A 13,962-nucleotide genomic window follows, 5' to 3' on the forward strand; every position below is an offset into this window, starting at 1 on the left:
CCTATATCCGTATGATGGGCCGTCCAAGGTGGTGAAGCGAGGAGAAAAGCACATCACGATCAACGGAGGAGGCCGTCACGACGTGGTTTCGCTTGACGCAGCGTAATACCAGCGCACGTAGGCAGCAGCAGGGAAGTGAGTGCATCATCTCGATAAACAGAGGGGCGCGATACTGCGGCACACAAAGAGAAAGAAGGACACGGGACGATGCGCTACTTGCAATTGAGCTATTTTTATTCAGGAAAGACATATTTACACCACCTTGCAATCATATCAAACACAACGAGTCGACAAAAAACTAAAACCTTGCGATCAGCATCCCTACTTCAAGTGACGTTCTAGAAAGGTTATCTCCGCCGCTTGCAAACTGATAGAGGGGTGACTGATGCAATCCTGCCCCTCCGTCTGGATAACGAAGGCCTCTACAATCTCCCTCTGAACGGAGCCTCTATGCTTGTAGATTTCTGTTGTCTGATCAAATGCAGGCTTGCAGCTATCTTGAGCACACCCCCTGCAATGCAGCGCCAGATGAGTGAACGGCCTTCCTATTAAGAGCTGTTGTGCTCTCGCAGACGCACATTGAGGCATCTACCGGTTTGACCGATATATGCCTTGCCGCACGACAGTGGTATTCTGTAAACAACACCACTTGCGCAAGGGACAAACTGCCTTGCATGCTTGATGCCACATCCTCTTTTTTCACACTGCTTTGGCTTCCCTGTCTTCTTACTGACTGCTGGGAATATGTGGCCCACCTTATTTTCCGTGAAGAACACAACATCAACCCCATATCGCGAAGCTACTCACTTCATGCCGTGCGACAGCCAGTGCACATACGGGATTTTTGCCACTCATTTTCTTTCCTGCGGTTCATCCTTAGTGCGAAAACGCACAAGGTAGGCGTATCTTTTCGGACCATTGTCTCCGAATCAGGTACACGGCAGCACTCCATATCACTGTTTTGCAGCGTAGTCTTAAGGTTTTATCGATAGACGACCCCTTTGTCGTGACCAACTCTAACCAGGTTTTAGAATTTTTCTATACTATCACCGACAAGTGCTGTCAGGCATTCTCGATTGACGTTAAATATCTTTTTTATTCCCTGCCTCATAACCTAATCTTTGACTGTGTTGAGCATTCTACTGACAAACACAGTTTCGTTGCTTTCCAAAACTCTGCGGGAATGTCTGCTAGTGGTTTCTTAGAACTTTTAAGCTTTTATTTACGATCTGCATATATTATGTTTGATGAGGTCCCACATCTGCAACAGCAAGGCGTATGCATTGGTTCTTGCATCGCCCTGACGCTTAGCGACTTAGTTCTTGCTCATTTCGATCGTCAAATCAACGCTTCGCTCACCGATAAGAAGGTTCTTAGCGTGTTCTGGTACGTTGATGATTATTTGTTTTAAATTGTGACCCGCAGGGCGCTGAACAAAAAAGCAAAGTGCTGCTTGATTTGTTTTAGGAGTTATGAGCCCACTTGGCCTAACGCACGAGCTCCTGGTAAATGGCCAAATTAGGTTTCTAGATATTTGGTATCGTTTCAAAGATGTTGGCGTCGGCTGGTGCTAACAAACGACTTCTGCCTTTCAAGTCCACCCACTCCAAGCTCGTTAAACGAGCTATTACCACGCTGTGCCTCCAGAGCGCTCTTGGCAAATCTGGGCCCCACTGTAGTGCAGAAGCGTTCAAGCGTCTAGCTGAATGACTTCTCCGTGCTACGTATCCCCAGCCCCTCCTCATTTCGGTCGCAGAGAGCCTGCGCAAGATATTTCGTCATCGCCCGCAAAGTTGTGAAGCCAGCACACCGCGCAGGCAGACGGTGGCTGTGATACCCGATGTGCACAGCTCTCCCACAACTTGAAAAAAGTGGCCCAGCGGTACGACGATAAATTGGTATTCACGGCACCACACAGGCTGTCTAAGCCCTGCAAAATGACCGACCCAGAGGCAAGGAAGCAGCAGGTCTGTGGCACAAAGCACAGGCGGCCCTTTGTTGAATGCGCAGAAGGGGTGGCGTACAAAATCCCTTTAAAGTGCGGAAAAGTGTGCGCGGGCCAAACCGGGAGATGCGTAAACTATAGGCAAAGGGAGCATGCAAACAATGTAAAAAATGCGTGTCACGGAAAGGATGTTGAAGGCTTGCTAGCCAGTCATTGTATAACGTGTCAGGATTGCGCACCCGAGCTAAATAACACGTCCGTCATTAAGAAGAGCAAAACGCGAATCACCCACGAAATCATAGAAGCAGAACGCATTACCTATCTGGGGGATAATTGTGTAAGCGTGCCGTCCCTACAACTAACTGATAAAGGGTCGGCGTTCCTATGCATGTGTAGTGAAGACGTCTGCGTCGGCCAGCATAAATATGTGTTAAATTTTTCCAATAAAGGTTGTTGCAAGTTCAGCGCTCGTCGTCGTGGTTAGGTACCGTCCGTTGTGTGTTTTTTTTTGCGATGCAGTGTACCATAATTGTGTACCAACAGGCCCAACTCGACACTGTAATTCCGTTACACCTAAACTATATACGGTGCTCTCGGCAGCTTACCCGAAAGTCGCGGCGTCAATCCCGGCAGTGGCGATCGCATTTTGGTGAAGTCGAAGCGCTAAATGCCCGCGTATTGTGCGATGTCAGTGCACGTTAAAGAAGACCCGATGGTGGAAATTTCCGGAGCCCTCCACTACGGCATGCCTTATAATCATATTGTTGTTTTGGCACGTAAAACCCCAGATATATTATTATCGGTAATTTATGCGCACCCTACTCCAACGAAGCACTGACTTTTTCTAGTTAAAGTACCCCAGATACCTTCCAGAATACTGCCACAACGTCTTGTCTATCGGCCGCTGCGCTGTCAGCGCATGGGGAGCCAACAGCAAGGATGGACTCGGTCCAGTTGTCCCAATCGATGGGTCCTTCATGGCTTCAGCTTTCTGCGGATTGCTGCAGGAAGTACTGGTGCCTTACGCCCGGGAGGGACCGTTCGAGGATGGCTGCTACCAGGTGCAGCACGACCGAAGTCCAATCTACACAGCTCGCACTGTGGCCGCGGTACTCGAGAACCTTGCCATCCGCCCTCTGCATTGGCCCCCCGTCGGCGCCGATCTCAACCCAATTGAAGATATGTGCAGAATCATGATGAGCCGCCTGTCTGCGCGACGGTTCTCAAGCGCGGCATCCGACGCGCCTTGGCAGGCAGCGAGGAGTGGGAGCGCCTGCGCCGTTCCCGTCAGGTGGTGGTGACGCAGTTAGAGTCGATGCCGCGATGCGTTCAGGCCGTGATCACCGCCAATGGAAACGTGACACGTTGCTGGGAAAACGTGTGGCAAGACATCAGGCGTTGGCTACCCCACACAATTTATTTCATCGTCGTTCGGACATTGGCGTCGGAAGGCCCACGACCCCGCCACCCGTCTCGGACTGGTGGTGCCGACGTGGACGCGGCCCGCCTCGGCCTAAAAACCCGAGCTTCAGGACTCTGTTCAATAAAGTTATTCAATCAATCAATCGGACATTGGCGGTCACTTTTGCTGGGATATTCTGCTCTCGCGCTCGGCTCTGACCCACGGAACAGCTCAGGCGCAGCTTCGTCGTCGTCGTCGTCCAAATGCTGACGGCTCGCCATAAATGAAAGCTGTTGGGGACACTTCAATACCGAAGGACGTCGGGATAATCAGTTGCCGCTTCGGTTGGAGCAGCAACAGTTCATTTCTTGACAAGGGGGAAAATTTTAAAAAGATGGCTCAATGGGGCCTCATATTTTTTCTGAAACTGACCAGCTGACAGACAGACAATGAAATTTATTCAGGTCCTGAGGGGCCAATCCGGAATGGAACAAACGATATAAAAAGTCAAACTAACCTGACATTCTCAAAGATCTCACGCAGCCCCTGCTTGCGCCAATTATGTGTGGCTTTCCTCGCTAGCTTCCATTGTTTCTGTGGCGACTGTTTTCGCTGTGGCGGGTTTTGAATCACAAAGGGAATGCATACTATCGAGCTTGTATAAATGTGACAGCCAGATATTTAACAGGTGATGTCAAGGTTTGTTTTACAAAAACGTAATTTTTATTGCTTACACGGCTTCCTCTAAACTTGTACTTATGTTTTGATCTTTTAGCCCTAGACGGCGGCTGCAAGCAAAAAGAAATATGGCAAGCAGCAGTTGAGTAATCTAATATGCAATACTTTTTGTATCGTTTCTAAAATAATGTATCTTTTTCTTTCTCTTTCAAAAGAGCATATTTTTGTCATTGCGGTCAAACTGCTTGTTACTGGAACTCCTGAAAAGCGGCTAAGCGCCGCAGAAAGCAGTGCGCCGCTCGACAGTTGAAAAAAAAAACGCTTACCTTGCACTAGAGGCCCAAGGCTACGTCACAGGGGAGCTGGTGGTTTCCTAGCAAGTCCGAGCTCAGCTCAATCTCAATTACACGTAACTAGGCGTCATTCTGCGACATCAAACTCGAGTGCCTCGGGTGGGCTTCGATGTCAAACACATTAATCAGTAATAATTATAATACTGTTAAGACTAATTAGATTTAATTTAGCTTAATGAGACTCGACTCGGTTAGGAGTAACTAGTATCTTCCTGAGCTTAGATTCTCTGAGCTCATTGGAACTCGACTTTAATTTCTTTAATTAATTGGGTTTAATGAGATATTGCTTAATTAGACGTCATTATGATCCTTTTAAATTGATGATGCCATGATAAACCATGCTTAATCAGATTTATCTACGCTTACCTTGGCTCTGCCTAATTAGCTAGTTACGCATAAGTAGCCTAATTATGTCACTTGAAACTCCATTATCTAGGGTGCGTTTGGTTGGATCTCAGGATAATTATTCAGGTATAATTATTATTCCTCTTAACTAACACTAATTAGACACGTTAGCTTGATTAGCATGAAGTGGGTAAGAAAAAATTAGTATCTTCCTGGGCTTGGCTTCTCTGGGCTCATGGGGAAGTCGACCTGGAATAATCGGCCGTGATCAGGTTTGGCTTATTTAGAATAATTTCGCTCGGCTTAATTAGGGGTAGCATGATCCACTGGGCTTAATTAGATCTGGCTATACTTACCTCGACTCATCTGGGCTCATCTAAGCTTAACTTCGCTTAACGTAAAAACACCAAGCTGGACTGGGCCTAATTAAACCTACTTACGCCTGACTTTGTTAGGTGATACCGTGCTCAACTAGGTTTGATTAGTTTCAGCTACACTTATATTGACTTAACTAGCCTCATTTAAGTTTGACTTGGCTTAACCCGACAAAGGCAAGCTAGGCTGAGAAAACTTCATTTTGTGTGCTTGGCTTCATCAGGTTGTGCGATGCTAGCTATGCTTAGTTAGGCTAACCAACCGGTGTAAAAAAATTGGCCGCGTATCTGCGTGCTTCGCTGCAAATGTCGTCTAAAGACGATAGAAGAGGCGCTGCGTGAGATATGGACGCCATCTGGCAATACGTCGGGAAACATGAGTGCTGTGTTGCGGGCTGGTAGTCCCGGCGCAGCGGCAGGCGAAGACCAGCGGTGACCAAAGCGACCGTTGGGGACGCCGGCCAGCCCAAACACGCTGTTTGGCGCGATCGCCGAAGGAGAAGAAACGTCCGCGCTCAACGAGTACTCTCCACAAACTCTCTTATTTACACCTCGCCTGGGTAAAACAGGAATGCCAGAGCGGCGCCCCTTGTCATTCGTACAATGCAATACTGAACCGAAACCGAAACACCACATGAGCTTGTGCAGAGGGCACGAAGGAAGACAAGTTTCAGCGCAGCTTAAGAAACTAAGGTCTTTAAAATTGCGTATCTATGTATTTTCTATTAAAGGAACACACCACCTAATACTTACCTAATGATGTTGCGCCTCAGATATGCGTAATATTTACTTTTTGATCGACAACGTTCACAAGTATGAACAGCCGTACCAGTTCAAGATGGGTGGGCGGTAAGCAAGTGGTTCAACTTTGGCCGGGAGGCTGAATCGTGTGACGTGCCGACAAACAGAAAGACAGACCAAAATTTCTGCGTTTAAGTTCACCAAGAAAGACTATCGTCTTTAAAAAATTGGACCATCTCCCCGAAGGGAACCCTGATGGGATGCGAAGCAGCAGCGTTGCGCACGGGTGGCGTCACGGGTTGAACGGCGCTAACGCGGGTGCTGCGGTGAGCGCTGGAACTTTCGTTTGAAGCGAAACTCGGTGTAGCGTTTACTGGTGTAAACGTTTGTTTGAAACGCAGACACGGGAGGTGAGCGGGCGTTGGAGCCGGCAGCTGCGGGCGCCCCGGTGGGTGAGGAAGAGAGTGACGTACGCGCGCACCTGCGAGGGAAGCGTGCGAGGGGAGCGTGACGTCAACGCCCAGCTGCGGCGTGACCTACTTGGCACCGCTCCAACACCTGCGCCGAGGGAAGCGCGTTGCCTCGCGTTTGTGCGAACGGAGGGACAGCGTTACACAGGCTAGTCAAAGAGCTGCTTCCCATCTAAAACGACGCGAGCCCGTCGCTTGAACCAGCCCTGTCGCAGTCGCTACGTAAAATAACGGCACAAATTCGGTGGAGCAAAGAAAACGACACCCAGTTGTTTTAGTTGCGAGCGCCGTAACCGCGTCAGACCGAGCGACATGAGAGGCCAACTGATATGACGGGACTCGCATGCGCACCGCAGCAGGTGTCACGTCGCTAGATGGCGCGTCGATGCATTCTGCCTCGCAGTCCCGTGGTCTGCACACTTTTGCTCACGCCTGTACGTCCGAACCTGGCAACAAAGAGGATATGTAGTAAGGTCTGCGTCCAAACACATGAAGAAAGACCGCTTTAGTGAACCAACAATGTCCACCTTTTTTTAGAGTTAGCTGCCTAGCCGGAGCCGATTTCGCGTAGATCGTCATGAGCCGTGCTGCGCATGCGCGAGGATCAGTGGTGTCACACAGCTGGCTCACCGGAGCCGGCATCTCACGCGCTCTCCGCCACCGCCGAGCGCGGCTCGCCGCTGCTTGTCTGCTGTGATGAGTAAAGGAGGGGCACGAGGCGCGTGCCGAACATGGAAGCGCGGCGACGGTGCGCGAGAAGCAAAGTCACCCTATGGCACGCGCACCAGCCACGTCGACGCAGAGGATTGGCCAGAGAGAGGGGCTCGTGGCATGCGACCCGAGCCGTGATGGTGAACGACGAAGGATGATCGTGGCACTGTGCTGTGGGGCGCCGGACGGAGAAGATCGAGATAGGACCAAGCGTCGCACCCGCGGCGAAAGCGGCTGGTACTCGGTTCTGGAGGTGGCGGAACGCAAGGCCCGGGGAGTGGCCGTCGACCTTGGAAGGCTCCAAGCGAGGCTGCCCGGACACGTCGCCCCTCAATACGTCAGTTCCGGGATCGCCAGCAGCCCTTCTCTTCTCGGCGGGACGGCTGCCGACCACAGTGCAGTCAAGGAGACGCCCGTCACCTGTGGAGTCCTGAAGCAAGGGACCAAGGCCCAGTTAGGCCTAACCTCGACGGACCGAGGACGGAGAAGACTACTGGGGACGCACGCGACGAGAGCAAGCAGCAGGCTGGACGAAGGCAACCGACGATGAACTCGGATGACTACTGAGGACGTCGGCGACGGTCCTGACGAGAGATTCACGCAACGGGAACATCGAGTCGTCGCGACGTAATATAACAACAGTCTATTGCTGCAAGGCTCATAGTGGCCAGACTGAGTTGATGAGACTGGGCTAAGCCTAGCTAGAACACATTGTTTAGCTAGTTGCCGTTCTAAGCATGAACTGAGATTTTTGGAAAATGTAAATAGGGTTTGGTATGAATTACTCAGTGTGTTTAACGTGTTTTTTTTTGTTATCGTTTTGCTCATTATACACTTTGTTGTTTTTGCCATCCTACCACGATCTCCTGTGCCCGTCTCACTCTCTCCCGATCCATTATTGCAAGCACCCCCGAGATAACACGTGACAAATAATTGGCGAGCCTGCCAGGATTCAATCCTGCCCAGTCACTGATTCTCGAGTGGTGCGCAGATGGATTGGGAGAAGTTGGCGGCCGTGGCCAAGGACTTGGGCATGAGGAAGGAGGAGACGCTGAAGTTTTTCGAGAATGCGGAGCGAGTCTAACAGGAGAGAGCACGCGAAGAACAGAAGAGAGCGCGCGAGCAGCATGAACGTACGCTCGCAGAGCAAAAGATAGAAAAAGACATTCTGAAACTTAAGGTGCGTTTGGCACTAGCGAATGAAGCATCGCGAGACGATGCAAGTGTAGGTAGTGGCCTATCGACAGCGTCGGCTAATTCGCCATCTTCCGGACGAAAGCCTGTCTGCCCTTGTAAACTAATGGCCCCCTTTGATGAGCGAAGGGACGACTTGGATGCGTACTTGCATCGCTTTGAGAGGATCGCGATAGGGCAGGACTGGGAGAGGGGTGAGTGGGCCAATGCCCTGAGCCTTTGTTTTGCGGGAGAAGCACTGAGCGTGTATGGCCGCATGCCAGCAACAGAGTCATTAGACTACGATTTGGTAAAGAAAACTTTATTGGAAAGATTCCGGCTGACCGCCGAAGGGTTTCGTGAAAAATTCCGGTCGTGCAAGCCTGAGAACTCCGAGACTGGCAAGCAGTTTGTATGTCGACTTTCCAACTACTTTGATCGATGGATGGAATTGTCAGACACAACAAAAACTTACGAAGGCGTCCGCGAAGAGGTGGTTGGAGAGCAATTCCTCAACCGGTGCAGTGTCAAGTTGGCCGATTCTTGAAAGAAAGAAAGGTGGGCACGGTTGAGGAAATGGCAAGACAGGCCGACCAGTTCATGGAGGCACAAGGTATCAGAAACCTTGGAAAGGGGATCGGTGAAAATACTATGGCAGCGGAGGGAGAGGCTAGAGAACAGGTCCCTATGAGCAACTTCAGGGCACAACAGCGACGTTTCTTGTGCAATCGGCCGGGACATATTGCCATCAAATGTCGTACAAAGATTGGCCACAATGAAAAGACTGTGACGTGCTCAAAATGCCAAAAAAGAGGACACAAAGCAGAGGATTGTAAGATGGCGTCAGCTGAAAAGATTGCCTGCGTGATGAGTGCCAGGGAAGGACAAATCGAAAAAGATATGCTGGTAGTTGAAGCAGAAGTGCAAGGGCGTAAAGTCACGGTGTTGAGGGATACGGGTGCTAATACGGTATTAGTAAGTAGTAGTTTAGTGGCACCCGAGAACATGACAGGACAGGTGAAGCCGGTGGTGTTTGTAGATAGGAGCATCAAATATATGTCGGAAGCAAGGATACGAATATCTACACCCTTTTATACAGGGTTGGTTACAGAGAAGTGTGTTGAGGATCCCCTATACGACTTGGTAGTGGGAAATATACCTGGTGTGAGAAGGGCGGACGACCTTGATCCATTGTGGAGAAGGACTAAGAAAGGCGTGGAGCAGAGTAAAGATATTAAAGATTTGGGGCCAGCAGAAGGTGAGGAACCAAAAGTAGAAATGGAAATGGCAGCAGCAGTGCAAACTAGGGCCTCCAGTAATGTGAGAAAGAATATGAGACCACCACAAGTCACCAACATTAAGGGGTTGGATGTAACAGCGGAGAAGTTCAAGGAATTGCAGGAGAAGGATCCATGTATTCGAGCGTGCGAGGGCAAATTAGGAGAGAGTATGAAAAGGAAGAAGAGTAAAACGGTAGCACAATTTGTGAAGCAGAATGGGCTGATGTATCGCAAGTGTGTATTTAGCTAGGGTAAAGAAGTCCTGCAGCTGATGGTGCCGGAGGATTTAAAGGATACGGTGTTAAAACTGGGGCATGATAGTATAAGGGCCGGTCACCAGGGAGTGAAAAACACTTTCGACAAGATTACGGAAGAATTCTTTTGGATAGGAGTGTGGAGCGATGTGAGAAGATATGTCAAATCATGCGACGTATGTCAAAGAACAGTGGTTAAAGAGCCAGATAGGAAGGAGGCGGAAAAGGCAGAAAACAAGGAGAGGGCCACGGTGTGCATGGTAATTGCGGAGGCGAGTGAGGAGGAGGTACCGACTTATAGGGTGAAGAAACACAGATTAAGCATGTGGCATTGGATTGGTGACTGCTCTAGGAGAAAATAGATTCTGCGCAGTGGAATCGGCCTTAAACAGATTGGCTGAGGGCTATTTTGAGTAGAATTGATTGTAATTAAATTTGTGAATATTTTCGATGAGTGAGTGTGGTGTACTGTGGGTAGTTATAGTTATCTCTGTGTGTGTAGCTATATAGTTTTTCGCACTATGAACTGCTGAACATTGTAATGGGTTCAGTGCAGTGTTTTGTGACGTGTTCGTGGAAGTGCGTGGTGAGGACAAGCCTGCAGTGAAAGTAGATGTGAATAGAAGAGAAGAGGATGCAAGTCATAAGTTTAAAACATCAGAAGAGCAGAGGGCCGTAACCCCGAAGGGGACAGAAGCAGTTTTTTGAGAAAAAACTTTTGAAAGAGGGGCCCAATGTGATGAGTAAAGGACGGGAACGAGGCGCGTGCCGAATGTGGAAGCGCGGCGACGGTGCGCGAGAAGCAAAGTCACCCGATGGCACGCACACCAGCCACGTCGACGCAGAGGATTGGCCAGAGAGGGGCTCATGGCATGCGACCCGAGCCGTGATGGTGAACGACGAAGGATGATCGTGGCACTGTGCTGTGGGGCGCCGGACGGAGAAGATCGAGGAAGGAGCAAGCGTCGCACCCGCGGCGAAAGCGGCTGGTACTCGGTTCTGGAGGTGGCGGAATGCAAGGCCCGGGGAGTGGCCGTCGACCTTGGAAGGCTCCAAGCGAGGCTGCCTGGACACGTCGCCCCTAATACGGCAGTTCCGGGATCGCCAGCAGCCCTTCTCTTCTCGGCAGGACGGCTGCCGACCACAGTGCAGTCAAGGAGACGCCTGTCACCTGTGGAGTCCTGAAGCAAGGGACCAAGGCCCAGTTAGGCCTAACCTCGACGGACCGAGGACGGAGAAGACTACTGGGGACGCACGCGACGAGAGCAAGCAGCAGGCTGGACGAAGGCAACCGACGATGAACTCGGATGACTACTGAGGACGTCGGCGACGGTCTCGACGAGAGATTCACGCAACGGGAACATCGAGTCGTCGCGACGTAATGTAAGAACAGTCTATTGCTGCAAGGCCCATAGTGGCCAGACTGAGTTGATGAGACTGGGCTAAGCCTAGCTAGAACACATTGTTTAGCTAGTTGCCGTTCTAAGCATGAACTGAGATTTTTGGAAAATGTAAATAGGGTTTGGTTTGAATTACTCAGTGTGTTTAACGTTTTTTTTTTGTTATCGTTTTGCTCAATATAAACTTTGTTGTTTTTGCCATCCTACCACGGTCTCCTGTGCCCGTCTCACTCTCTCCCGATCCATTATTGCAAGCACCCGCGAGATAACACGTGACATCTGCGCCTTCGGGAGGAGTGGCGTCATAGCCGCGGCAGACAAACTGGCGCCGGCGCGCGCGCAGACTCCGCCACCGCCGGTCTGTGCTTTCCAGAGGAGTGACGTCGTAGCCTTGGCAGACGTATTGGCGCCAGCGCGCGCGCAGCTGTTTGCCTTCGCTGTGCAGTCGCCGTCTGACACTGTGCTGGAGCCGCTTGATAGCGCCTCTGACTGGCGTTTGCAGCTCGGTAACGCCATGGAGAAGGAGAGCGCAAATGCTGCTCAACGGCGCAGAAGAGCCGAGAAGCTTATCTCATCGAATCCCGAAGTAGTTGCCGGGCAATTAGCGGTTCAGCGTACGAAGAATGAACAGAAGAAGGCTAATAATCCTAGACAATCTGGAAAGCTAAGAATAATCAGCAGAACCTTTGCTAACGCTACGCATATCCTGGCATAGCCGAGCTATGCCACTGCAATTTTTTTTATAGAACGACACTGGGCACACTAAGAACACAGAAAGTTACAATGATGCTGCGACCCCGCAAATTGTTGCAACTAATTTGTTACGTACGACAGTCAACAAAACGCATATTGGTTAAATATCACCCGGAAAAATATCCACGTATCATGGTAGTCTTTACCTTCCATCATTTAATCGGTTAATTTCGACGGATACAGTCTTGAGCACCTTGACTGCACAAAAAAGACGAGGATAGAAGGAGGTACGACGACGCGGGCGGTCAAGATGTCAAACAGTAAGCACCAACTAGGCCAAACGCAAGTTCTCCGGGAGTCTTGAGCAATATGAGAAGAAACATCGAATTCGCATTTAACTGACAATCACTTGTACTGCACCGCATGTGACGTAGGCGATATCTTTCCGCTTGAGCAAGTAGTGTTATGAGGGCTTGCCAACGGCGTTTACCTGCTATGACCTTGAAACTGCAATTTCCTTGCTACCTCTCGCGACAGTACATTGACAGTCAACTTGAACGGGTGACAACACGGCTGCCAAATTCTCGTATAACAAAACACACCCAGAGTCGCGGCTAGCTGGTTCGACATACTTGACACTTGTAAAGCGCTGTTTCAACACGAAGATAGACGCACAAAAAACAGACGTAGGACACAAGACGATCGCGAAGTAACAACGGTTGTTAGTTCGCGCTCGTCTTGTGTACTACGTGTGGTTTTTGTGCGTCTTTGTGTTCAAACAGCGGGTCGCAAGTGTCAACAAAACACACCCCATAACCACTCATATTTCGTGCAGTGCCCCGGCGGCCATCACGCATCAAGCTGCTTCTCCCTCCACACCCGACGATGGACGACGACGCGGCCCCGCAGCGGATCGTCGCACCGGGAGAGTCGTCGCCGGAGTGGATCAAGCGCACGCTCCGAGACGAACGTGAGTTTCGCTCCCTTAGAGCTGCTACGCTTTCAAGTGCGAAGACATTACTTTGGCTGCCCGGTGCGCACTTTCGGCCAGGCTGTACGGCTGGTCGTTACTTAGAGTCCAAAAAATGTAGTCTTTATTTACACAGACGTCACTTGTATTTGCACCCCCGTCTAATGACCCACTTATTCCGTTGTATAATGTTATCATTTTTTTAACACGAAAGTGTTTTATGCCAGGGTCCACCAAGACTTTCATGACGTGTTTCCGTCACGGAAATACGTCAGCAAAATGAACGCCAAAGAAAAAAAGAAAAAAAAAACTATAAGAAAAAGTTCCGTTGAAAGGAGTCGAACCCATGACCTCTCGGTACGCGTTGACGGCTGGCGGGCGTTTAGCCCACTGAACTGCCGCCAAACTGTTTTTCTCTTTTTTTTTCTTTATTGCCTACGTACATACATACAGTAGTGACAAAGAAATATATACCGCACAAAGAACAAAAAAAGGAAAATAAAAACTGCACAAGTATCACAGTTTCCAGGCTTCTTAAAATTGCTTCACCTGTAGAAGGCTTTCTACTTGATGAAGCCATTCAGGTACATCTTGTTGGACATTTTGTATTTCCAAAAATAAACATATGTCGAGCCCGCATTTCAGAGGAGTCAACCGAAGCAAGCGCTGGACTGAATGCGCGCAGCGCTCTACTACTTGAAGGAGAGGAGGTTAGAGGAGAGAGTAGCTCATGCACGAGAGAGCAGAAGCGAGAACGCAGGAGAAGCGCAAGCAGGTGCTGGGAGAGAAGTGGAGAGAGTAACGCACAGCTGTTGGAGAGATGGAAGGAGGAGAGTTGCGCATGCGTAGTGTGCGTGCGGACGCCCAGGCCGCGGGACATACCCCGAGCAAGAGATGCTTCGCATCTAAAAGCGAGTGTTGATCTATAAAATTCTCGGTACCAGTACGACTGTCTGGCCTGTGCAAAAAGTTGAATGGTGCAAAAAAGCACATGCACCAGTGCACAATCGAGCACCGTAACCTGCACATCACTTGCATGGAACAGGTGGTTTAAAAGATTCGGTTGACCTGTAACAGGCTCTACATTGGTCAGACGGGCAGGTGCCTGAGCATGCGATTCACGGAACACAACCATCACGTCTCAGCTAAAGGTTCTGGACATTTGGCCTTTCA

At 50.0% G+C, this 13,962-nt stretch overlaps 1 protein-coding gene across 1 annotated transcript in view; it reads left to right on the forward strand.

Annotated features, from left to right (window-relative positions):
• Positions 1-8,319: 8,319 nt before the first annotated feature.
• Positions 8,320-13,962, forward strand: part of LOC119391899 (glucose dehydrogenase [FAD, quinone]) — an 82,128-nt gene continuing 76,485 nt past the window's right edge. The window contains exons 1-2 of the mRNA XM_049415437.1: positions 8,320-8,407; positions 12,655-12,789. Coding sequence (XP_049271394.1) covers positions 8,320-8,407; positions 12,655-12,789 — 223 coding nt within the window. The remainder of the gene's footprint in view (positions 8,408-12,654; positions 12,790-13,962) is intronic.

Source organism: Rhipicephalus sanguineus, chromosome 4, assembly GCF_013339695.2.
Source record: "Rhipicephalus sanguineus isolate Rsan-2018 chromosome 4, BIME_Rsan_1.4, whole genome shotgun sequence".
NCBI classification, from domain to species: Eukaryota; Metazoa; Arthropoda; class Arachnida; order Ixodida; family Ixodidae; genus Rhipicephalus; species Rhipicephalus sanguineus.